Genomic DNA, 26,135 nt, shown 5'->3' with positions numbered 1-26,135 from the left:
CAGCAGAGAGGCCCTTTCCTCTGCAAAGCCTCTGCCATATACCAGCTCTGCTTGCAGAAGCAGGTCCTGAGACAACAGCCTTTGAAGGGAGACACAGTCTGCTACCCAGAGAGGAAGCAGAACATTAACTGCTCCCAGATGCGAAGTCTGTGGACACAGTCTCTAAAGGCTCTTCTGCCTCCGTATCTGGCTGGACACTTTTCTTTTCTCTTTATTCACTACTAACCTACTCAGAGTGCCTGTTCTGTGTTGGGATCGAGGGCTACACTCACATCGTTCTCTCAAAGTCATGGTGAGCCGGGTGAGCCCTGGGAAGCTCTGGTGCTCACTTCCATGGGCCCTGTCTTAGCACAGGTAGCTCAGTCACATCCTCCACGCCCCATACCTGACCAGGTTCCTCCTCTCACCCCTTCCCTGTCTGGCCACTCTGGCTTTGTATTCAACAAAAATTCCGGACAGTGGACTTAGTCGGAATTCCCTGCTCTGGTCTTCCCTCTCATTTATTTTCCACCACAGATACTGCCTCTGGCTCCTTGAACACAATATATCTGGAGTCAAGCCCAGTCTTTGTCCCTGCTACAAAATCTGTTGCTGTGGTTCCTACACTTATTATGATGTCCCAGAGTAAAGACTGTATTACTGTGCTTTAACGGTTATCATTGAAGGTTTTTTGTTTGTTTAAGGCAGGGTCTTGTTCTATAGCCCAGGCTGATCTCAGCCTAGTGGCAATCCTCCTGTCTCAGCTTCCCTACTCAGCTTGACTATATATATATATATATATATATATATATATATATATTTTAAGAGAAGGAGGACTAGGAGGGAAGGTCTGGTTGAAGTCTCTTGTCATGTGACCATGGACACGTGCCAGCAGACACAGGAATTCACTGTGGGCTACTGAAGTTCTTCCAACACGGATGAGCTGGCCAGGGGTGCTCCATTGTCTCAGGGTTGGCCTGAGCTCTCTGGCCTTGGTTCTTCATGCCTTCCATTCAGTTCTGGCTTCAGGTGACTGCACAGAGAGCCCTAGGTTCCTGTGGAGTTAGTGACCAACCAGCAACTGGGGTGGGTGAGAGGATAGTGACATTGTGTTCCTTACAACACGTGCTAGAGTCTCAAATTTGTGTTGATCTTTCTCATTGGCTAATGCTATTGATAGACTCCACTGGGACATTGGACCACAGATCTGCAGGACAGGCCTGGCCAGATTTTGTTGGCTCAAAACAAGATGCTGTAGGTGACCATGTGGCTCCTGGTGCCTTACTGCCTGAGCTTGGGCATGGCCATTTGACAGGAGATAAGGGTCCATGCGAATCTTCTATGAGCTCTAGGAGAATGGATAAGGGCCAGGCCGCTGTCTGTATATAATCTCTTACTCTGTTTTCCTGTTTGATAGGAAAACTCTCACTATGTAGCTTTGGCTGACTTGGAACTCACTGGGTAGACCAGATCCCTCAGACTCATAGAGATCCACCGGCCTCTGTCTCCTGCCTGCTGGGATTAAAGATGTGTGCCCCTATGCCACATTATTATTATTATTATATCAACATAGTGCCTTTGGATTCCTCACCAAGCAAGCGAGGGCAGAACTTCCAGCTTGGGGTCAGCCTCAGGCTGTCTTGCCTTCTGGGTGGAGCTGCAGCTTTGGCTTTGGGTGAGAAGAGTGGCTCACCACTAAACTCTGTTGTGTCTTCACTCCTGGGTGCCGCTCACACAGGACTATGGCTTCCCTGGCGAGGAGATGTGGGTACTCACCCAGGCCCAGAGAGTGTATGTGCCCAGAAGTTCTGAACCCAAGTCAAACTACTCCAGGCAGACCACCTGGAAGAGGAGGCTGCAGGGGTTGGATGGGTGCTGTCTAGAGCCTGTGCAATTCCAGTGTCTTCATTTGAAGCCTCTGGGGATGTGAGAGTCATAAAAATCCCCAAGTGTAGGGAGCAGCTGCACCATGGGATCTGTCCTGCTGGCAAATGTACCTTTAGGCCTAGCAGCTCTGCTCTGCTCTGTTCTGCTCTGGGATTCCTGTGCACAAATAGCAATGCAATGTGACCTGAAATCCCCAAGGCAGGAAAGACACACCATGTCGCAGGCTCTACAATCAGAGGGACTGATTGGAGCTGTGATTGTTGAGAGCTGGAGCCAAGTTATCTCGAGCTATCTTTAGCCCCTTGATATCCACGAATGGTCATCTCTGTGTTTGTGACTATTTAGGTAAATCTTTTTTGGAATGTGTCAACAGATCACTAGCTTTCACCTACCAAAAGCTAAGAATGTCAGATATCTGAGGCGAAAAGGACATTCCTATGTCTGTCTTCTAGGCAGGAAACTGTTACCGTCTGCTTGTTATTTGTCAGCAAAATTGCTGAAAGTGGAGTCTTTATTCTGGGGCCAAGATCCCAACCTGACTTAGTTACTGTGGAGGAAGAGAGGGCAGCCGTGGGGGTGTGGGCACTGAGGAGTGACCCCCGAGAAGAGAGCACTGTGGTCAGCCATCGGGGGCTGTTAAGGTGCTGCCCAGTCAGTTGACAGATGAGGAAATGAAACCCCAGAGAGGGTGAGGTCATACATGGAGGATGCCTTCTTCTTCACCCTGGCCACGATTCCCTCTATATCGCCACACCTAGAAGATTCCAGCAGCTTCACTGCACATGTGAGCCTACTCCTGTCTCTGCAGCATCCTCGGGCCCTCTGAGCTCAAGTGCAGTGAAGGGTGTGATGGGTTAGTGGCAGGTGGGGCCCCAGCCCGTGGATGCCAGTCTGTAGAGGGCATGTGGATAGCCAGCAGGCATCCATCAAGCCTTGGCAGTGTGGGGCTTGGAGTAGCCCGTGCCTGCTGGAGAAGTACGTGGGGTCACATAGTCCTCACACTAGGGCAGCAATCTAAGAGTCTGGCTCCCACTGAATCCGTGGTGTTAATTCAGCTGAAGAGAAAATGTGGAGAGAGGCTGCGTTGAAGCAAGGCAGGAGCTGAGATTCTGGGGCTGGAGGTGTCTCAGCGTGAGATCAGAGGGCATGAAAACACCAGCGTCTGTCCCAGCCTCCACTAACTGGGTCTTTAGGGGGCAGCTTGCATTGCATTTCCCTGGCTTGTAAGGCTCTGCAAGGATGGATCACTGGGCCATGCTGATAAGATAATGACAAACAAAATGTCCTGTCAATCCAGAAAGCCCTTCCACAAAAATACAGAGAAGAACCACTAAACACTCCATAATACTTGTCTCTGACAACACAGAAGAGATTGAAGACAGCCATCTGCTGCCAGAGGCAACCTCTTCCATTCACTTCCTGGAGAGATATGGGAGCCATATGTTACACGCAGTGAATCCTGAATCCCCCTTAGGACTGGACCATCGGACTGTGCTAATTGCCTTTATCCAAAGGGAAAAAATAAACTCTTTATCTTTAAGACTGGGAGTGCATTTACAAGCACACCCAGGCGCCTGCTGAAGTTAGGCCTCAGCCCTCCTGGGGATCTGCGAGATAAGGATGCTGTCTCCCATGGTGATGACATTTTCAGTGGGGCTGCCAGGTCATTAGGAAACAGTCCTGGGCTGTAACTCTGGAAGGAGACTCATTTAATGTTCAGATAGATTTATATAACTGAATCCAAGAAAGGTGCTGAAGTTACAAGATTTCTAAACAAATGCCCCGGAAGACAAGGGGATGCCCTCACCTCCTTTGTGCCTGGGGATTAACTTGTTTTTATTTTGTTTATTTTTAAAACTTTAATATTTATTCGTGTGTGTGTGTGTGTGTGTGTGTGTGTGTGTATGTGTGTGTGTGTTACCTGGACGTATGTCTGTGCACTACTTGTGTGTCTGGTGCTTGCAGAGGCCAGAAGAGGAGGCCAGATCCCAGGAACTAGAATTACAGGCAGGTGTGAGTCCCCATGTGGGTGCTGGGGAACAAACCAGGGTCCTATGCAGGAGCAGCCGGTGCTTGTCACCGCTGAGCCATCTCTGAAGTCCTTATTTGTTTGTCTCTATCTTGGTAGGTTGTGTCATTGTCCCCTTTTCTAACAGCACACAGCATCCACCCTTGTAGGTTCTGTGAGACACCAGGGCCCCTGTTGTTCTCTGTAGCCCCTTCCTGTGCCACGGCAATTAGAGCTTATTTCTCCTTGAAGTGACCTCAGCTCTCGTTCTTCTCTCCACTTCCCCCCCCCCCCATTACGGCTTCATGTTCACCTTCTATGAGAGCAAAATTTAACTTTTTCTTATTTTAAGAATCATCTTCTACATGGCTCTGCATCTGTCCCTTAAAGATGATATTAGGGCACGGTGCTCTGCAGTGGGCCCTGCCCTGAATGCCCAGAGAAGACCAACAGCTGCTGTTAGGTAACCACATTGTAGGGAAAAGAGGCTCCCACGGGCCTTTACATCCAGGGTCTGCTGGGGCACAGGTGGGGATGGGTGGGCTTCTCTAAAAGAGGAGGGGCAGAAGGTGACTAGAGTCCATCCAGGGAGATGGGGAACTCTGGTGCTGATGTAGAGCAAGAAGCTTGGGGGCAGGGTCATGATGTGGGGCCCTGGGGTAAAATAGGTTGGGAGGTTCTAGAGGCCAGAGAGCTCTGGAGAATCTGGAATGTTCACCTTGGATTGGAGTACAGTGTCTTCAGAACAAGGAGGCTTCCTGGGATTCAAGAAGACAGAAGGATCAGAGGTGGAGGGTTTGTCTGATAAGGCCCCTTAAAGAAGCCTCAGGAATAACTGGGGTGCAGGGTGGGGGGGGTGGGAGTACAGAGTATAGAGGCCTAATCTCAAGCCACACAGAACTTGGGTGCAGCCTGAAGCATGGGCTCCTGAGGCCCTGCTGTATGTCTTAGGTCTGCTTTTCAGGGGAAGCTGCAATGGCAGGTGGGACCCAGGGCTGTGTGGGTGTGAGTGTGTCCTGGAGCCATGCACACTAATGTGTGTGTGAAACCTTGGGTGCCATTCCTCAGGAATGTCTGCCTTTTTTTTTTTTTTTTTTTTTGATTTTGAGACAGAGTATTTCACTTGGCTTGTTACCAATTAGTCTAGCCTGGCTGGCCAGTGAGCCCCAGGAATCCACCTGCCCCTGACTCCACAGTACCTACTGGGTTACAAGCACTCTGACTCCACAGTACTGGGTTACCAGCACTCACCACCACATCCAGCTTTCCCCTGTAGGTTCTGGGGATTCTAAGATCCTCATCATCATACATGAGCTCTCTCTGGCCTTTTAACAGGTGCAAAGTAGGACATATGACTCAAGTATGAAACAAAATGAATGCCCGGGGAAGATTTATTTGCTCATTCATGAGAGACACAGTGAGATTTTACAAATAGTTTGGAAGCAGATTCAAGGAGCACCACATGTTGGGCAATCTGGAAGGCTGAGCTGAATCTGCTCTGCAGATGAAGCCTGGCCTCTCTGACTGAGCGGAGAGGACATGGCCTGCACCAGCTCCTTGCATCTGAAAGCCAGGGGCTGGCTACTGGTTCCTCATGACTCCAGAGCTTGAAACTGCTCAAAGACAATGCAAAATGCGAAGACCACATCCAACCTATAGATTCGCTTTCTGAAAGATGGTTCTGCTATTTGGCCCAGGCTGGCTTTGACTCTCAACCCCCCGGCCCTGCCTTCTGGGTGCTGTGATAACGGCCATTCACCACTGGCCTCACTCCTGAGACCTTCTTTCTGTGCATTCCAGTCTTCGGCAATGTCTGCAAAGAGCCGTGGGTTGCACATATTCCTTGCGAGGTGAAAGCAGTCTGTAAGCCTGTCACCAGATCAGGACAGCTCCTAGGTTATCTACCCTGTGCCGGTTAGCACTCCCAGGGAAACGGCTGCACTTCCCTCTGGATGGAAGGGTGGGCAAAGGCTGTGGTTTTATGACCCCATGAGCCACAGAAACTGCAATGACTGCTTTTTTTTTTTTTTAAAGATTCATTTATTATACATAAGTACACTGTAGCTGACTTCAGACGCACCAGAAGAGGACGTCAGATCTCATTACGGGTTGTCGTGAGCCACCATGTGGTTGCTGGGATTTGAACTCAGGACCTTTGGAAGAGCGGTCAGTGTTCTTATCCGCTGATCCACCAAATGACTGATTTGAACCTCAAGTCTCTAGTTAAGTTGTCAGGTTCGGATAGAGGCCAGTGCCAAGCACCTGCCCAGGTAAAAAGGCCTTTTCCTGCCTGCCTTCAGGAAGGGATGGTGTAAACGTTAGTTCCCTTCCCTCCCCACTCCCCCCCTTTCCCTCTCCTCTCACCTCATCCCAGCTCCAAGCTTCTGGCCATTGTGGCAGGCTTAGAGGGAGGCAGAGCTCTGAGACCTGCTCAGCTCCGGCCTGCCTGAGCGCTCACTAGCTTCCTGACTCTTCCTAGGTACTTGTGTGGAGAATCACCTGTTTCTGCAACCTGTGGTTTGACAGAGAAGGGAGATACCAGGGAGACTAACAATTCTGTAGGGGCAGTCCCTAAACCCCAGTTGTGTGACCCAGTGACAGAACCCTTAGTGAGGGCCTCATTAAGCAGGAGACCAGTTTTCAGCATTTGCATGTGATCTGGCTCTGCGTCCAGCGTCATGTCCCATCATGTCAAAATGTTCCTATAATCCCAATATGATTGTGATTCCCCCACCTAAGGGAGAGGTGCTTGCTGGGAATGGAATCCAGGACATAGAACATGCTAGGCAAGGCTTGCGCTGCAGAGCCAGCATCGAGTTCTGCCTGTGGTTTTCCCATAGGCCCACACAGGCAGGCAACACATCAAGAGGAGAGTGGGCAGTAGACCTGAGTGCACAGGAAGGCTATGTGGTTGGGAGTCCCTGGGGCTGCATCCTCTAGCTGGATGTTGGGCAGAAAGGGTCCAGCAAGTTTGTTTCTTCCTTCCCCAGACATCAAGAACTGGGTTGCCCACTTGTGGCTCATTCCTGGGCCTCATGGAGGTTGTGTGTACCCTGTTTCCTCTCTTGGAGTTCAGCAGTGGGCAAAATAGAGGTTCATATTTTACTTGGTGGTGTAGGGTGACTCAAGGTGGTCCCCTGTGGGGTCCCCCTCCAGCCCATCTGCCACAGTCAAGCCAACACCTCAGTTCTAGTTCAGACACCGAGTTTATTGAGGTGACCTCAGCCTGTCTACTCCTCTTTCTCATCCCCGTGGGTGATGATGTAGCAGAGAGACTTGTAGTCGATGTTGCCGGCCAGGTCCATGGGTGTCAGCGCAAACAGTTGCTCTACCTGCAGGGGGACAGCAGAGATGTCACCCTATGATACCCTGTCCCAACAGCTGTGCTTCCGGACTCAGCCTTTTCAACCCCAAACTGCAGTCTGCTGGATTTTCCTGTTTCTGAACAGATTAGGAAACAGGCCCAATGGGGAAGGGGCCAAAGGGCTCACCACAGAGATAAACCCACCCTCTTGGGAGTCTGCATCCTCCCATTTGGGTTTTAACAGAGCCTATATCTCCTCTCAGAAGATCCTGTTATCCATTTGGCTCCCACCAACACAGCCCTGTGGGGGGCGTGAGGGAAGGGCAGCGGGTCATGACAGGAACAGGAGTTGGTGGGTTTGGGTGTCTCACCTCAGCAGGAGAGAACTTGTCTGCCTGGGTCATGAGAAGCTGCTTGAACCTGAGGAAAGAGAATGCCTGAGCTGGGAGTGCGAGGCTGGGGCCCAGGGTAGAACTGAGGTGCACCTGCCCGAGGCGCACAAAACCTCACCACCCTCTGGGTTTCCCCATGGCGCCGGCCCTGGGGCATGAAAGGGCCTCACTTACTCTTCCTTGTTCACCACCCCCTGGCCACTGGGGTCGAACATGCGGAAGGCACTCAGGATGGCTTCCTCGGGGTCCGTCCCTGGAGGGGGAGGGGGAGGGCGGGGCGAGGCAGCCAAGTGAACTCTCAGATCCCCTGCCGCGAGGCCCCACCCAGGATGAACTTGGAGTACAAGGGAGCTTCGTTGTACTGGGGCCTGAAGGGCTCGGGCTATATCGAGTGAATAAAGGTGGGGTGGGGTAGAATGGAGGGTGCAGAAGAGACGTGTGTCGGGGTTCAGAGTGTTTCTTGGGCATCAAAGGGGTTGGCAGGCCGGGCTGGGAAGTCAAAACTGCGATTAGGAAGTGGATATTTTCTGAACCTAAGTCAGTTCAGGCGTTCCACATCCTCTGCGTTGGCCCTGGGCAGGCAGGGTGCGCAGGTTTCAGGGGAGTTACGTTGAGCCTCACGTGGGGCTCCCGGGTCAGGTGAGGTCGGGTTTGCGCTGTGGCTAAGGAGACTCCGACCTCCTGCCAACTCACCATTGAGCTTCTCCCCGAAGAGTGTGAGGAAGACGGTGAAGTTGATGGGACCCTTCCCTTCCTGCAGCATGGCGTCCAGCTCTTCCTCTGGGACACTTACCCTCCCTAGGAGAGTAGGACTTGAGGTGACCCAGGCCGCCCTCCCAGGCTTCCCAGGCAGAGGGCAGAGGCAGGGGCAGCTCTAGCTGGATGGCAGGTGGGGAAGGGGGATTCCTGCCTGAATGAGGCTATGGAGGAGAGAAAGGGCGAGGCACTGTCCTTTCTCGGAGCAAGTGCCTGAGGTGAACAAGCCTGGTCCCTTGGAGGTTGCTCCTGGATCCACTCACCGAGCTGGGAATAGGTCTCCTTCAGGTCTGATTTGCAGATGATCCCATCCCTGTTCTGGTCAATGCAGCTGAAGGCCTGTGAGGAGATGGCCTTCAGGTGGGAGCTGCTCACCCCATCCCTTCCAGGGAAGGTGGGTAAGGGGAGTCTCAGGTAGTATGATCGAGGTTGGAGGCAGGACCACTGACCCTCAGAGGAGAGCCGTGTGCATGGGGTATGAAGTGGCTCCCCTGGATCGGGGAGAGGCTGTTTGAGATAGGCTACTCACTTCCTTGAATTCCTGAATCTGGGCTTGTTCGAACATTGAGAAGACATTGGAAGAGCCTCGTTGCGCCTGCTTGGTGGCTGCAGCCTTGCCTCGGGTCCCAGCCTTCCTACTGGCCTGTAATACTGATGATCAGAGGGGTCCTCTCTCCAGTTCTCCAAAGACCTCCTCCCTACCTCATGTAGTCTCATGGGAGTGCCAGGGAGAGGTGCCTTTCCCCACCCCAAGATCACTCCCCTGAGTCCAGCACAGGCACACAAGTCCCTGGCTCTGTCCCTGGCAGCTCAGAGATTAGCACCTGGTCTCTTGTTCCCCACCCAGCACTCACCATGATCTGTGGCGGTCTGACTGAGTGATCATGCCACCCAGCTCTTTATGTCTCAGCCTTATCACCCAGAGGCCCAAATAAGGAGAGGAATGGATGACTGGGCTAAACTTGGAAGCCCCTGCTGGTGGAGAGAGACAGGGTCCCAAGTAGATCCCATTCACACTCCTGGTAACCTTCAGGCCCCCAAGTGTAACATCCTAGGGTCCATCCGTCCATCTCTTGTGACCAGGCTTCATGTCTTCCCTGGTCAGAGTCGCTCCAAACGTTTGCTATTCCAGGCCATGGTGGTGTGATTCCCTCTGATGCCTGCATCTGACCGTCCTCTCACCTGACTAGTGCTGTCTATACTCTGGGCTTGGGAAGCAGTACATGATTCTGAGAATCCCCTGGGTCAGATAAAACCCCTGAGTTCTGGCCTGCTGGCCATCTGACAATGGACAGACAGCAGTTCACAGACCAGGCTGTGAGCCCCACAGGACCATTTGCTTGATTTGGGGGTAACTCAGGATTGGAGTGACCGAATGCTGCTCTCCCTACATTCAGACATGCACTCTTCACGCAGCCTGTCCTGCTGAGACACGCGTACCCACCCTATTCAGAGTCTTGTGCTTCTTAAGCTCCATCTCAACTCTACCCTCCTCCTCCAAATTCTCTCTGACATTCCCAGCTGACAGCTGTAGCCTTCTGGGCACCCAGCCTGCTCCACATCTGGAATCCAGAGGCCCTGGCACGTGGCAGGCCTGCATGATGCTGTTTCACGGGAAAAGTTTTGGGTTCTTGTGAAACTGGCCACAAAGACCATCTCGTGTCTCTGAATTGTGCAGCAGTCAACTTCTGTGTGGCAGAGGAGTGAGAGAAGCTGGGCGGCTTAGGGGAGATCATGAGTAGGTCTCTGACTAGGTTCAGTGCTCGTCTTCACCGCGATGTGGCTATGAAGGTGGGTTAGGATGTGGCCATTCTCTCCTGCTAGGACTCAAGTCCCACTCCATCCTCTTTTATTTTGAGATAGGGTCGGCTATGTAGCCAAGGCTAGCCTGGAACTCTCGATGTTTCCCAGGCTGGTGCTGGGATTACAAGTCTGTACCGCACACAACTCCAAGGCCTCCTTTTGTATGAATATTTTATAACACCCTCCTACCTATCTGAAAACAAAGTTCAGTCATTCAAGTTGGATGTGTAAAGAGAGACAAAACAAAACAAACAAACAATCCAGCACAATGCCTCGGATCCCAGTATGGACGAGAAGATGAAAGACTGAAAGCCTGTTCCAATGTGTGAGTGTGAGTGTGCCAATAGGGGTGTTGTACTCTGTTAGTGCAAATGCTCGTGTTGGTTCAAGAAAGTAAAGCTGATCAGGAGCGATTCTACACGAGAATTACCAGAAAACAGCAAGGTTTCAAGGAAAATGTGACTTTCCCACAGAACCACCAATTTGGGATTTTTTTTTTTTTCTGAAGCAGAGAACAGAGTAAGTCTTTGACTTCCTGGGTAGTCCCATTGAGAGATAAATGTACATTAAACACATACAAGTCTGTTCACCTGAAGGCATATTCATGCTGCATAGAAAAGCATTAGGTAGATTTCATCTGAGGTAGAGCCTCCGGAGGGACCTTAGAAACTGTTCAATAGCTCCTAGCCTTGGCCCATATTGCTTCCTCCTTGGTTCTGAGATAGAATGTTGCTGAGACCATCCTAGAGCTGGACCAACCCCTCCCCTCTGCAGAGTGGCAGCTAGCCTGGCATTCTAGCCTCTATCTTTCACGTGTTGCAAGGGCAGCTGGGGGTGGGGGTGGGGTCTGGGCCCAGCAGGGGCTATTCAGTACCCCTAGTGTCCCCATGCCTCCACATTCCTATAGCCTACCTCTCACAGGCCCCTGGGTATAGTGTCTGGAGGACACAGCAAATTGAGACCCGGCCAAGTTTAGGGAGGATCTGTGTATATCAGTGACATTTCTTCGTATGCTTTCACCACCATCAGTATGCACAGAGGCCAAAGAACAATCAGCAGGCCATGTTTAAGTAGTTTTAAATATTTAATTAAAAACTCCCCCATGGTGCCAAGCTGGTGTAGAGAGGGCGGCATGGCATCTGGGAAACCTGACAGGGATGAGGGAGAGAGGGACCTGGGTGGTTTCCTGGAGAGATGCTGCGGGTGGCTTGCTTTTCTTCCTGGATCACGGATTCGAGTGCTGAAGCTGCCATCCTGCTTGAGGGAGGGGGTAGCGCCTAACAGTGCAGAGTGAGGCGCCCCCTTCAGGTCCCCTAGAGCAAGGACTCTGAGCCTCTATCCTCTGGCATCTTCTCGGAGGGTTCATCCCGGAACTGTAAGCCACTCAGGGGTGGAGGTATATGAAGGAGACTGTCTCTGGAATGTTCGTGGCCTGGAAAGTCCCCTCCATGTAGCTGGAGAGTTGGTCTCCCATGGTTTCCCAGCCTCTTCAGCCACAGGCAAGAAAACAGCCAGGTCTGGGTGGCCAGCAGCCCTTACTCTTCTGGGGGCCCAGGTCTGGTCTGGCAAAGCTGCTGAAGCTACCTCCCCATGGAGGTGTGTTCCCAGGGAAGCCAGGCCATTGCAAGTCCAGGAGGCACTCCCTTGGGAGGCCAGACCCACAGCTGTGGGAGGCCAGAAGCTGGAAGAGCAAGTCCTGAGTGTGTTCCACCTTTCTCTGTAGTTGATTCTAGCAAGAAAGGCTTTTGGTGCCGCTGATCCTCTTGCCCCTCGTCCCAGGCTGATAGCCCTAGGGCTGTCTCACTGGCTGACTCAGCTTGCAGGGACCTCTCCCCATTTTCCAGGGGTAGCAGCAGAATAGGTCTCCTGCCCTAGTGGGCTGGGAGCATTTGCGGGGTGTGGAGTCCCCGTGGAACTCAGGTCCCTGTCCTTGCCTGGATTTCACTGGCCCAGCATGCAAGCCTTCTTGCAGGCCACTGCAGAGACCAGTGCGGCTCCCCTGCCGCTGCCCTCCTCTGATTCGATGAAGGTGATTTCGCAGTTGGGTGTCAGCCTGCGCACACTGGCGTGAAACCGCTCCTTGAAGCTGAACAGGAGGAAAATGGGGCTGCTATTTCTACTCCCATCCTTTAGATTCCACCTTTGCCACCCCGCCACGCCACGGCAGCCCACGCCCCACCTCTTCACTCCCACCCCTCACCCCAGACTGCAGTATATTCAGTATTCCAGGCCCTGGGAGAATCAAGCAGGATCGGCCTACAAAAGCCTGGAGTTGAAAGCCGCACCCTTGGAGCCTCCCTTGAAGCCCGGGAGGTTGGAGCGCGAGCTAAGGTGGAGGCTGACCTCGGGTGCAGCTTGTACACGGAGCCATCCACGCCCACCGTGATGCGCATCACGTCCTCACTGCGGCTTTCGCGCATGCGATTTATGACCCCCGCTAGTCCTGCTGAGCACATGTGGGCGGCGCGAGTGGACACGCTTTCACAGGCACGGCGCACAATGTCGCAGTCGGCGACAGAGGGTCGAAGCCCCAGAGTGCTCAGGATGTTACGAATCTGCCTTCGGTCCCCAGAGTCGCTGCGGGCGGTATTGGGGAGGGAAGTCACTGAGGGTCCTGGGGGAATGGGAATGCCCTGCCTTGCCCAGCAGTCCTTTGGTCAGCCTCGGATTTTCTCTGTCGTGAGGATGACAATGCCACATTCTCCGAGCTGTAGCATGAAATTGAAAGACGCTGACTCTGGGTAATGAGGAGTGACTGGGGAACGTGGACACTGAGTCACTGGACACTCAGTGTTAGCATTCCTTTTAGGCTCTGCCTAACAGTTACCTGGTAACAGCTAGATAGGCCTGGCTTGCTATAAAAGGGACTGTTTGGGCTCTCCTCAGCTCTCTCTCAGACTCTCATCTCCTCATCCCTTTGTCCCTTTCTCCCCTCCCCTCTCTCTCCACGTGTTCCTGGCGGCCTCTTCTCTCTGTGACTCTCTGTCTCTCTCCTCCTTTCTTAACTCCTTTTCCCTTAATAAACTCTACTATACACTATACCCATCGTCATGTGGCTGGTACCTCACGGGGAAGGGATGCCTCAGCGTGGACCCACCGAGGCACCCCTCCCACCTCACCATACCACGCTCTACAAAACATATCCTTAGTTTTTTTTTTTTTTTTTTTTTTTTTTTTTTTTTATAAAACCCTACACTCAGAGGCCCAGGAGCGCTGGCCCTAGCTTCATGTCCCCCCCCCCCCCGCCCCTGACGTAACACTCTGCTTCCCTTAGAACCCCGCTCCATCCCTCTGTGTCCACTGAGCCAGTCTCTGTCCCCACCCCATCCCTTCTCCTCCCGCACTCGGCCCCTGCTCCTGCCCCTTTTCGGCACCTCTCCACCTGCGACACAAAACGGGTCTCAAAAGCGCCACGTGTGCGCAGCTGTTCTGAGGCCTCTCCGTGGAACAGAAGATTCTCGTCCACCAGCTTCAGCAGCACAAGTCGTACCAGCTCGCCCATGTACTTTCCACCAATGATCTTTTCGTACCTGGATACACAACAGTCGGTTATGCCAGCTGACCATCGGGAAATCCCCAAGCGCCCTATTCTGGTTAGGAGGTGGCCACGTGGGGCACTGATCCCTCTCATCCCCACCCCCAAGCCATTATCCAAGGTCCTTGTCCTCACAACCTGCCCCACCCCCCAATTTGTAAATAGAGGCTTCAGAAACCTCAGGTCCTAAGAACGTGCACAGTTTTAACCCAGTTGAGGGGCACAACTGGCCCTGTGCTGACCCTGGCATATTAAAGGGACAAAGAGTTAAGGAGCCACTGGTCCTTTGAAAGCTTACTGGTGACAGGCCTTGTGCGAAGCCCACACCCTGGAATTTAGTGACAACCATTCTCAGTGGCTCACAGGGTTGGTGCCCGGCACGGCACATGCAGCCTGGTATATTTTTGTCTAATGTGTGAGGCTCCATATTTTCGTCTTGAAATCCAGCAGATATTAAATGACCTAACAGAGGCCCGTGAGGGTCTGTGAGGAAACTCATTAAATAGTTAGCATGAGAATGGTACCACATAGGTGACTAACTGGTAACAGGCACGATTCATTTTATTTACTGAGTTACTTTTATTTTGAGACAGGGTCTTACTATATATCCTGGCTGGCCTGGCACACAAAGAAATCTGTCTGACTGCCTCCTAAGTGGCAAGATTAGAGGAGTATACCTCAATACCCCGCAGTAGCTATGACTCAAGGCAGCTGGTTCCCAAGCTATGCTCTGCCAACCCACAGCATTCCCCTAAATGCCAATACTTATTTTGTGGAACTGGCATGCATATGTACTTTGGGGGTTTCTTCCTTAAACCAGATAAACCTTGCTAAGGGTCTTTCAGGGCCATCTGGTGGCAGGCCACCTATAGGAGTAGAGAGGTGGGACTTTATACTAACCACCACGACAGCTCCACACCTCACAGGTCAGGGGATAACTGAGCTGAAGAAAAGAGCCAGCTCACAGACGGCTCATCAACTTGCTTCTCCCCAGAGCTGCTTAAAAGCAGGCTACTTATCATGTGCTGTGAGTCAGCTTTGGCATGCCCAGCCAGCACAGCCACCGGGGTGGGCTAGGAGGGCGGGGGGGGGGCATCCTTACAGCTGCTGACCGGGGTTCACTGAGCTCTCATCCACCATCCGGTCGTACTCCAGCAGGAACTCGTCCAGCTCACCGGAGTCCCCGAAGGCGCCCCACTCTGTGTTGACACACATGCGCCCCTCATCGCCTTCCACCAGCTCCACGTTCTGCATCTCTTCCATGTAGCAGGCGTTGCAGCCAGTGCCTACGGGATGGGCACATTTATGCTATAAGACCATGTAGCAGGCTTTGCAGCCAGTGCCTACAGGATGGGGCACATTTACGGTATAAGACCCAGGGGGCGGGGTGGATGCTGGATGGCTGGAGCAGCTGTGCAGTGAAGAGTAGCTGGGTCAGTCTGCAGATGGCCCTCCACTCCAACAAGAGCTCCTTACCTGGAAAGTCAGGGGGATGGAGGAAAAACCAGGTGTGCCAATGTGGGTTTGACACCAGAAATGAATGTGAGGTGTCATAGTTTTAAATTTTTAAAAATGTTCTGTATATAAGTGTTCTGTCTGCACACTACATGTGTGTCTGTCTGACTCCTAGAGAAGCCAGTGGAGGGTATAGATCCCCTGGAACTAGAGTTACAGACAGTTGTGGGTCACCATGTGGGTGCTTGGAATCGAACCCAGGTCCTCTGGAAGAACACTGAGTGCTCTTAACAGCTCAGCCATCTCTCCAGCCCCTTGCTCTCTAGCACGCTGCAGGCACATCTTGAAGTCTCTCTCCTGAACCCCCCATGGTGAGGCACCATGTAGGTACCTCAGAACCATCCAGAAGCCACTGTAGGCAGGGCCTGCTGCAGTTTGTCATGTGCCAACAAAAGATACCCATCACTTTCAGATCATGCCACAGAGGAGCTGTGCCTGGGCAGAGTAGCTGCGGGTGGCTGGGCTAAGTTCAGATTGAAGTGTCTTGGGAGCCCCAGGAGAAGTTAAGGAGGAAACATAGAGGCAGGGACAGCCAAGGACATCTGGAGAGAGAAATTTTCACTACCAAGTTTGAAAGTAAAAGTAGGAAATAGGGGGCTGGTGAGATGGCTCAGCAGGTAAGAGCACCCGACTGCTCTTCTGAAGGTCCAGAGTTCAAATCCCAGCAACCACATGGTGGCTCACAACCATCCGTAACAAGATCTGACTCCCTCTTCTGGTGTGTCTGAAGACAGCTACAGTGTACTTATATACAGTGTACTTATTTATAAATAAATAAATCTTTAAAAAAAGTAGGAAATAAGAAGAGATGCAGAGGGGTCAGGCTAGAGCCTAAAATATATGCACGTAGCCGGGTGTGGTGGCACGTACCTTTAGTCTCAACACTCTGGAGGCTGAGACAGATAGATCTCTGTGAGTTCGAGGCCTGGTCTACAGAGTGAGTTCTAGGACAGCTAGGGTTATACAATGAGACCCTGTCTCAGAACAACAACAGCAACAAATATATGTATATGTATGTGTGTGTATGTGTATATGTACACCTATAATGTTTTATATATGTATGAATATAAGATGAATGATGTTTATAAAGCCAGGTGTGGTGGCGCACACCTTTAATCCCAGCACTTGGGAGGCAGAGGCAGGCAGATTTCTGAGTTCGAGGCCAGCCTGGTCTACAAAATGAGTTCCAGGATTTATTGCACAAGTGTAAGTACAGATGAGAGCCTATGAATATAAACACATTATTGGAGATCTGTCTCTGAAGCACCTAAAACACGGGTTTTCTGGGTAATCAGTGCCCAGAGAGTCCAAACATACATCCCTACACCGGTGTGCAGAGCAGATAACTGATTTGGTTGAAATACTGCTTTGGAAGAACTCAGGAACTTCTGAGACAGTGGGAGGCAGGGCGGGAGAAGGGCATTGGTGTGGAGCTCTGACCCCTGATTGAGGTGGGCGGGATGAGCTTGAGCTAGCTTTGGTTTCTTTTTCTAGAATCTCCTTCCCTCCAGAGTAGATTTAGGATCTGGCAGTTCATAGATTCAGAGCTAGGTCTGCTGTTGGCGGCAGGGCCAGGCTGGGGCAGGGGTGACAAGCCACATGAATGGCGCCATTTCTGCCGATTCTCTCCCACTCGCACAGATTTGTACAGTGTGGTCACTTGACTAGATAAAGAGGTTTAATTACATCCAGATGGGCAGGGCAGGTGTGCAGCTGGCAGGCCACCTAACGCCTCGATGCTGCACACGTTGAAGTGCTTCCTGTCAGCATCCAGTTCCCAGGTCACCGCACCCAACGGCCGGCCGCCTGGCTCAGGCACCAGGCCTGTTCTGACTGGCTCTTCTTAATGCTTTGGCATTGAGTGCTATGAGCCTGTGCAGCCTGCAAGGTTTGCAAGGGGGAGAAGCCCTTACCCACAATCATGCCGACCTCACATTGGCGGTCTTCATAGTAGCAGGAGATCATTGTGGCCACCGTGTCATTTACCATTGCCACCACATCCATCTCAAAGTCCTGCCAAGAAGTACAGAGACTGTGGACATGGAGCTGAGGAGAGGGCCCTGTGGTGAGGGAGAACATCCGCGGACAGCCCCTCAGGGCAGGCAAAGCTATGCTCACCCCTCTCCTCTTGATAGCATCTCGGAGAAGTCCCACGATGTTGTTCCCTTCTGCTCCGGAGGCCTTGAAGCCCTTGGTCCAGTTGAGCAGGATGCCCTGTAGGGTAGGATAGCCTCATGGCTGCTGCACTGACAGGGAGCTGTGGCCTTCAACCAACCAGGCCATAAGGCCATGACACTCCCAACGCCTTGTTTCACATTTGAGGAAGTAGATTCACGCAGCTTTGAGAGGCACTGGGAGCAATTTTCTATACACACACACACACACACATACACACACACAAACACACACACACATACACACACACAAAGAGTGAACCCAGGACCGTGAGAATTTGGAGTAAATGCTCTATAACTCCAGTCTAAGAATGCTGAGCAGGAAAGCTCAGGGATACGACTTCAGAGCAGAGCCAGGCAGAGCCAGGCAGAGCCTGGGAGAGCAGTGCTGAATGACACTGGGCTCCTCTCTTACACTGAACCCTGATGCACATGGATGAACCAAATGTGCCTTTCTCTGTGGATCTCAGGGCTTTAAAAACGACAGGAGGTGGGAGGTTGGCTGTTGCTTTTGTCCCTGTGGGTGTGACCTGGTTTTGTCTCAGACAGAGGTTGTAATGATTTGCTTTGTCAACTTGTCCGCAGTGAGGAATCACCTGGGAAGGGAGTCTCAGAGTCTCAGTAAAAGCAAGCATGCATTCTTTGCTCTTTGTTTCTGATTGTGGATGTGCTACAACCAACCTTTAAGCTCCTGCCTCTGAGACTTCCTTGCTGTGATAACCTGAACAGTGAGCTAAATTGAGCCCTTTCTCCCCTACAGCTCTGTTGTCAGAAGACTACTTATTCACGGTAACTACGAAGGAAGCTAAAGCAGAGATCTTATGATATGTGTGCGTGCGTGTGTGTGTGTGTGTGTGTATGTGTGTGTGTGTGTTTGTTGTAGGATATTTTATCATACTGTGAACCCTGAGATTATGTTATTTACTGAAGAAAAAAATAAACCTATATTCAGTTAAGATGTGGCTCACGCACCTTTAGTCTTTCTGGCTGGAATACAGACATACTCTTAGGACACACTTTCACACTTTTGATCCCAAACAATGAAGGTGATGTTAGTTTGTAAAAGGAAGCACCCATGTTTGAAAGTGGTGTCGAATTGAGTGGCAGACAAAGTGACGAATCAGAGAAAGATTTGACAGAATAGGATCTGCCCAGTTATTAGAGAAGAGAGAGGAAAGGGAAGCTACTTGAGAGAGCACAGAAAGAGAAAAGAAGAGAACAAAGTGTCAGTTTTACAAGAGTTTTACAGAGACAGATTACAGAGAGAACAAGCTAGACACAGGTAGAGATAGAACAAGCCAGAGAATGAGAAGGAGCCTGAAGATTGGAACAAGTTGCTAGAGGTAGTTTGAGGCCATGCAGAGTAATTTAAGAGAGGAGGAGAGAGAAGCCAAATTGAATCAGTCAGCTTGGAGAGAAGTTTGAGCCAGAACAGCTGAGTTGAGCCAGCTAGAGTTCAGAAAGAACAAGAAAGGGTGAGCTTATTCAGCAGTAACTCCCAGAGGCTGAAAATATTCTAGGCCTAGGTTAGATTGTATGAAGGCTAGAAGCTTCTAGGACTAGGCCTAGGTTAGCAGACAGAGCTAGGTTAGCAGACAGAGGTGGTAAGCCTCCAGACAACAGTTACATCAGGAGAATAAAAGTTACATTTACATATGTGTGTGTATGTGTGCATGAGTGTCTGTCTGTATCTTTGTGTGTGTGTTTGTGTCTGTGTGTGTGTGTTTGTGTCTGTGTGTCTGTGTCTCTGTGTGTGTTTGTGTCTGTGTGTCTGTGTCTGTGTGTTTGTGTCTCTGTGTGTGCCTGTCTGTGTCTATGTGTGTCTGTGTGTCTTTGTGATGTAACTCATAAGGTTGTGCTTGCTGGTGGGTAGATTCTCAGAGCTTTCCCACTTCTGACTCAGAGTGAAGCAGCTCGGTATCTCTTACAGCCTGTTGCCACCTCCCACTACAAGCGACTTGCTTGACCTGTTTCTTTATGGGTACTGGGGTGACCATAGCATGTCTCCTGAGAGGCTTTGCCACACAGTAAGAATCAGCTGATTTATGTCTATTTGCCAAAGCTTTACTGATAGGAAGTGACAGGGCCACAGTTGCAATCCCCACTGGGCTTGGGCTCTTTCTCAGCATGGGTTGGGGAGCTGCAACTGAAGGCAGTCTCGGCAGTTCTTCCCGACTGTTTCCACCCATTCATCCCCTCCTCTCTCCTCCACCTGCTCACCTTGTCTATGTCTTCGTGCCTTACAGGGAAGGAGAAGGTGAAGCCCAGGGGTAGTTTCTTGTGTTTCATCTGATGCTTGTCCAGGAAGTCAGAGATGCACTCAGAGATGTAGTCAAAGAGCTAGGAGGTGCACCAGTGTGGCATTAGGTCAGGGCTGGGACAGTAGCAGTTCTCTCTCTCCAGGGACTGTACCAAAGTGACATTTGACCCCTGAGCCTGCAACTGTATGCTGGACCTGTCTGGAGTTTGCTTCTCAACAGGACTAAGGCCCTACACTTCCCTGGGTGGAGAACCCTGCACATTGCAGTCTCCAGAGCAAGGTGACACAGCACAGGACTGGCTGGTGTTAAACCTGGATGACTGTCCTGTGAAGCTCTGGGTGGAGTCCATTCTTGGCTGTGACTATGATTTCTGTCTCTTTTGCTGTTTCCCAGGTATCCTGGCCCCCTGCCCCCGCTGAAGGCCCATCCTAATCCCTTCAAGTGGGACCACTCAATCACTGGGCATTGCTGACACACTGCAGATGGATGAGGGAGCTGGGTCATGACATGCCTGGTTCAAGGTCTGCTAAGGGAAGGCTGAGTGGCTACAGGCGACCTCTTGCCTGGTTGCCCCTCTGGTAAAGGGTTTTGCCTTGTCCCTGGGGATGTCTGTGGGGGGCTCTATCTTAACCCGGGCTCCTTCTATTTCCTGGTCTCCCATCTGGGTCTTTCTCATGCTTAGGGACCCTTGCTGCTTAGGCAATGTGGCTTCAGCCATGCCACTTGGCATATCCTGTTGCTGGGTAATGGCATTGGGTGAGGAAGGCGGGGCAAGTATGGCTCTGGCTGCTCAGTCCTAAGCTTTGATTTTCCACTAGGAAATTGGACAGAAGCTGGGGTTTTCTCTTGCTGCTGACCTTTCTTCAGCCCCTTCTTGTTCTGGGCAGACTGGGATTGGGACTTGGGATACATTTTTTTTTCATTTTTTATTAGGTATTTTCCTCATTTACATTTCCAATGCTATCCCAAAAGTCCCCCATACCCACCCCCACCCCCGCAACTTGGGATACTTTAAGCCTCTGAGACACCTTCTTGAGTCTCTGAAGTTGGGTGGACCTCCATCACTCCTGTCCTTGGAACCTTCTCATCAGGACCAATTCTCCTGAGGTTCTGGGTGATGTTGACCCCTAGCCCTCCTTTGCCAGCCCCTCTGGCTGCTCACCATCTCCGCAGTGCCCGTCATGGCGTCCTCAGGGATGGAATACATCTGGTGTTTCGTCTTCACGCTCCACTGTCCTGCCTCCCCCTCCCCCACCTTCACCAGCATCACCCTGAAGTTGGTTCCTCCCAGGTCTAAGGAGAGAAAGTCTCCAACTTCTGCAGGCAAAGGGAGAGATGTTCAGTCTCGTGGCCTACCTGACAGGTGGACTAGGTATGGGGAGCCCAGACAATGTGGGTGAGGGGGTGCTAGCCTAGACACTGGGGGTGGGGTAATGCTAGAACAACCTGTGGAAGGGTCAAAGGTGAAGTAGGGGCACCAGCGGGAAAACCCTGCCTTAGGTAGAGGCAGCCAGAACGTAGGGAGCTACACAAGACCTAAAGTAACAGACCAGACTCTAGATGAGGAGGAGATTCCCCAGGTGACCTCAGAGACAAAAGAAGCCAATTCTCCTAGGGACTGATAGCTTTAGGCTGGACCTGAGCACCCCAGGGCTTCAGGTAGCTGGACAGACACAGGTCCAGTGATTTGAGGATGTCATCATTTGCCTAGAGGGTCCTGTCTAGGGACAGATGAGCCCTGAGGTACCTGAGCCTTCTGGGGTGGAACGCACGTAGGTGGGCAACATCTTTACACTGGCCTCCTGATGGGTCTCCAGCCTCAGGCCACGGTCCATCTCCTTCTGCATCCGGCTCATCACCTTCTTCAGGTCTTCCTCCTGCAGCTGGAACTCTGCCAGGATCTGCTCTACCTATTCGGGGAGGGAGGGGATGGGAGCAGCTGTGGCTGCCACTAGAAGCCACCACACACCAAGGGTCTCTTTTGGTCCTCTGACTCCCGATGCAGGATGGTCTACATCTCAGACTATTTACCATCGTTGATTTCAAACATTCCAAGGCCAGCCCCTCAATGGTTATTGGCCTGGGAGCTCTGGGGTGGTGAGCCCAGGGAGCTGGGTAGCCTTTGCCCTTAACAGGACCTTGACAGCACGATGACTTGACTTGCCTCCCATTGTCCCTAAGAGTGTGGATGAGGGGAGAAGATGCTGTAAGTGGGAATTTGGTGAGGCAGAACTGGAGCTGGCATCACTGTGGAGAGTCAATATTTTTCTGCTGTAAGGCTTTATGGAATGAATAGGCCAGTCAGGATGCACAGGGTAGCCAAGACTAGAGTAACTGGAGTGACCTCTAGCGCCAAACGGGTCTGGCTAGCAAAGCATGGCCACCCACAGTGTGCAGGCTTTCAGTGGAGAGGGAGGGCACCCTGGATACTGACATGGGAGACCTGTGTGTGAATAGCTCAGATCCAACACTGCCATTCCTGCATGTGGATGGCCTCCTCTGTTTCTTTCCTAGATTTGTAAGATTTCCTGAGAACTAGCAGCCACAGGACACTTGTCTTCTCCCTTCAGGTACAGCAGTGCAAAGGAACCCAGTGACTGCCCAAGTGTGGTGGCACATGCCTTTGATCCCAGTACTTGGGAGTCAATGGCAGGAAACCCTGTCTCAAAAACCAAACCAAAGGGCTGGTGAGATGGCTCAGTGGGTAAGAACACCTGACTGCTCCTCCAAAGGTCCAGAGTTCAAATCCCAGCAACCACATGGTGGCTCTCAACCATCCGCAACAAGACCTGGCGCCCTCTTCTGGAGTGTCTGAAGACAGCTACAGTGTACTTACATATAATAAATAAATAAATCTTAAAAAAAAAAAAACAAACCAAAAACCAAAAGGGACCCAATTGTAAGATATTTGTGGTCTTGGGGAACAAGGAGGGCTGATCTTAACAAGGGTTCAATCCTCTGGCCATGGTGGGCCCCATCCCTGCCTCTCTGTAGTGGCAGTTCCTCCTAGTGCGTAGAGGCCTGGGCCCTGGCTGAGGCTGAGGTTGGAGGTGAGGGTTAAGGTTGCCTTCAGTTCAGGATTCTCCATAAAAGGAGCCAACACTTTAGGCTGGGGTCTCTGCAAAGGATGAGGGCTAGGGAGATGGCTCAGGGTGACGGGGTAAATACATGGCTGGACGCTCTGGCTGATGAGGGCTTCAAGTGACTTGTACTTTCCTCTTGGAGTTGAGGAGAACTTGCCCAGAGCTTAGAGCATCCCGGTGAGAATGTAGCGAATGGTACCTGCTGTTTCTTATTTCACTGTGGCGAGGGATTGGCAGGGCCAATAGGTTTGTGTCATCATCTTTATACAGATGTTGGAAAGAGCACGTGTCCTGGCTGGTCCCAGGTTCTGCAGCTTCTATGCCACTGTACCTTGAAGGCCTGGACATGACTGAAGCCAAACTGATGCCAAATGTCCAGAAGACCAGGTATTGTTTCTATCAAAATTTAATTTTGATTCAGCAACTTCAGGACATAGAATATATGAACACATCACAGGAAGGACACAAGGACCTCCTCTACAATGAAAGAAGACCCACAAACAAACCCTAAGACTGCATTCACTCACAAGGCCATGACGAAGAAACCCAAGACACATACCACCACCATGCCACCTTCTGCAGCCTTTCCAGAGAAGAGGGTAGAATTTTCTGGCATTGAGGAAGTGAGAAAGGACCTTCTGAGAGCCCAGCCCCACTCTCATAAACAGGACTGCATCTGGCCTGTGGATCTGCCAACATTTAAAAATCTATTTAAAATTGAGATCCTTCTACAGAAGTCTCCAACAAACTAGGTCTGCATGCTCACGAGGCTTTAGGGAAGTGGAGAGGCTGCCCCCAAGTGGTAGAACCTGGCCACAGAACCCTCATTCTGAGCCTTGGCCAAACCAGGTAAGCTTCAGTACTTTCCATACTGACCCAGACCACTGTGGCTAGAAGGACACCTCCCGTTCCCCACGTTGTCTTCCCTAATGCAGGCGATGCAGGTTGGAGGGTGGGTGCTGGAAGAGGCTTAGGCTGCAGTAGCTAACGGGCTCTGCTCTTCTGTGGAGAGTGCCTTCTAAAGGCGAGTCTCATCCTCGGAGACAGCGCCTCTTCCCTTCGTGTGCACTGGGTCTGAAGATGCCCATACTCCTGGCACCAGCTCAGTGTGCAACCCTGGGGAGAGGCTTCATAGCCCTCAGGCTGTAGGTTTGGGAGGGGGAAACGGGCATTGTGTCAGTCTCAACAGTCTCTGTGAGTTGTGAACAGGAGCAAGGATTGTGGGCCAGGCCCATCGTGGGTATCCCTGGGACACCCCATATTCCTGAATCATTCCAAGACAATCCCAGGTTGCTGAACACACACTGTACAACCCACCCCCACAAAGCCACGGTGTGCAGAGCCTACAGAGCCAAGAGTGTGGAGCTGGGTTGTAAGCAGGAGCCTGGACTCGGAGCCGACACTCGCCCATTGGGATCCTTCCTGCAGGACTTCAGGAGCTGGCTTTGGCAGGTGTCCAGTTAGCCATTCTTACGTGTCTCTAGAAGTACCTCGTACTGCAGGGAGACCCTGGTAGCTCACTAGATTCTCTTGTGGGCCTTGTCTGAAAAGTCACAGGACACATAACCAAGGTTCATGGCCACGAGCAAACAGGGGTTTTCCTGTGGGAGGACTCCCTTCCCCTGAATCCCCTGAAGAGCACTGGCAGGTTTCCTGAGCTGATGCCAGTTCTAGCCAGTGTGCTATGTGGTGTGTGGGATGTTAGAGAAGAGCTGAGAGCATTTGCTGTCTGTCTGTCTGTCTGTCTGTCTGTCTGTCTGTCCAAGCACAGTACCACACGAGGCCAGTGCTCACGGAGAGTCACGGAAGAGAATTACATGACAGTAGAGTTGGGTTAGGTGGTGAGAAGGAAGTGGGTGTCAGGGTGGGCTGAGGGAATGCAACTCTTCACTTTCCTAGAAAGTGAGGAAGTTGCATAGAGGGGAGAAAGGAGTAACCCCGACAACCATGAGAAGGCTAGAGATGCCTGGCTACAGAATTCGGACTTCTTGAGATAGGGTGAAACTGGGTGACATTAGGCTGTCTCCAGAATCTGTGTATTGTGACAGTGCACACAGGACAGAGATGTGGTAAGGTCTAGAGAACATACAGACATCTGGTGACAGCTTGGCCTAGGGGGGTTAGGAAGAGACACATTAGGAGGATCACATGGACTAGCCTGAGCAGCTGCAGCAGGGATCCACTGGGACTGGGCATCCTGGGAAGCCCATCTAAACAACCCATCTGCCTGCACAAAGCTGCCCCAAGTATGTGTGGCTGGCTGTGTGCAGACACAGTTCAGGGAAACAGTGGGGAAACAAGCCCTTAGCATGGAGATGTTCTTAAGGCTACAAGTCTGGATTAGGTCACAGGGAACTAATAGCAAAAGTAGGAGGGATAGAGCTGGCAGGGTAGAGCTGAGCACACTCTGATTGCCCACCTTATAATGCAGGAAAAAAAAAAAAAAGAAGACACCATCAAGTGCTGTGTTTACCATCTTAGCACTGGGAGAGGTGGCCCCAGGGAACTGTAGACCACAGAGGGATCTGGGCAATGGCCATAGCAGCCTGCAGACCAAAGCTACAGTTCTGAAGGTCCAGAGATAGTGTCAGCACCCGCATGCCCAGTCTTAGCCTGGATCCTCTTTTCCCAGGTCCTGTGGTGGCTTTATACAAAGGAGTGAGCGACCCTAGGTCAGCCATCCACATACTCCCGGAGAAGAGAGCCCCACACTCTACTGAGTACAGCCATGAGGTGCCCCTTAGAGATGAGCAGCACTCAGAAAACATCCCGAGGCTAGGCACTGTCATTCCAGAAACAAGCCCTGGTGGACTCCTCAAGAGCTGGACAATCGTAGCACCAATGAGAAGGGATGCAGGGAAGAAGGGACAAATCCAGGTCTCCTACAGGATCACACCCATCCTTGAACCAATCCCTCTCCCCAACCTGAGCATGCTGCCCTCCAGGTCTCCCCCAATTCAAGGCCTTTGGCCTGTGAGGGGCCCTTACCAGAGTCAACGACTGGGCTCCCCTCCTTGTAGTATCCACAGCCATCTGAGGATAAGTAGGAGTCTTTGGGGAAGTAGAGATGTTCCTGACTCCAGAGGCCACCTGCTGTGGGTGAGGACTGTCTGGCTGAGTGTTGCAAAAGACAGGCAGCCAAGAACTTCTGCACTAATGGGTCAGTCTGAGAGGTGGCTCCTAAAATACCCTGCCTACTGTCACAGGGTCAGGGTCAGGGCCAGGGCCAGGGCCAGGACAAAGAACCACGTGGGATCAGGTTTGACAAAGGCCACAGGGACAGGGCTATGAGACAGGCTACCATGTTCTCTGAACACTGGTTGGAGTTGCTGTGGAGAGGTTGATGAAGTGGCTGGAGCTAGCCCACTCACATGCCACCTTCCAGACTTGTCACAGAAGATGATGATCGGATGCCTTCAAACAGGTAGGCACGAGGAG

The 26,135-nt window shown here is 51.7% G+C and overlaps 2 protein-coding genes across 2 annotated transcripts; both read right to left on the bottom strand.

The window, feature by feature from the left end:
- Positions 1 to 7,061: 7,061 nt before the first annotated feature.
- Myl7 (myosin light chain 7) lies at positions 7,062 to 9,215 on the bottom strand. Its single transcript, XM_021177609.3, has 7 exons — positions 9,181 to 9,215; positions 8,856 to 8,969; positions 8,590 to 8,665; positions 8,264 to 8,368; positions 7,745 to 7,823; positions 7,550 to 7,598; positions 7,062 to 7,206 (listed from the first exon to the last, which is right to left on the bottom strand). The coding sequence occupies exons 1-7, from the start codon at positions 9,181 to 9,183 to the stop codon at positions 7,105 to 7,107; spliced, it is 528 nt and encodes a 175-aa protein (XP_021033268.1). The 5' UTR covers positions 9,184 to 9,215; the 3' UTR covers positions 7,062 to 7,104.
- A 1,979-nt stretch (positions 9,216 to 11,194) lies between these two features.
- Gck (glucokinase) lies at positions 11,195 to 25,836 on the bottom strand. Its single transcript, XM_021176872.2, has 10 exons — positions 25,686 to 25,836; positions 21,362 to 21,524; positions 20,777 to 20,931; positions 19,574 to 19,693; positions 17,298 to 17,393; positions 17,093 to 17,192; positions 14,767 to 14,950; positions 13,504 to 13,659; positions 12,473 to 12,706; positions 11,195 to 12,215 (listed from the first exon to the last, which is right to left on the bottom strand). Exons 1-10 carry the CDS (start codon positions 25,728 to 25,730, stop codon positions 12,071 to 12,073), a joined length of 1,398 nt encoding a protein of 465 aa, XP_021032531.1. The 5' UTR covers positions 25,731 to 25,836; the 3' UTR covers positions 11,195 to 12,070.
- Positions 25,837 to 26,135: the final 299 nt, after the last annotated feature.

This window comes from Mus caroli, unplaced genomic scaffold, assembly GCF_978045245.1.
Source record: "Mus caroli unplaced genomic scaffold, Mus_caroli_1 scaffold_13, whole genome shotgun sequence".
Lineage (NCBI taxonomy): Eukaryota > Metazoa > Chordata > Mammalia > Rodentia > Muridae > Mus > Mus caroli.
The sequence above is the reverse complement of the archived record's forward strand: the minus strand, read 5'-3'. Positions and strand labels throughout refer to the sequence as shown.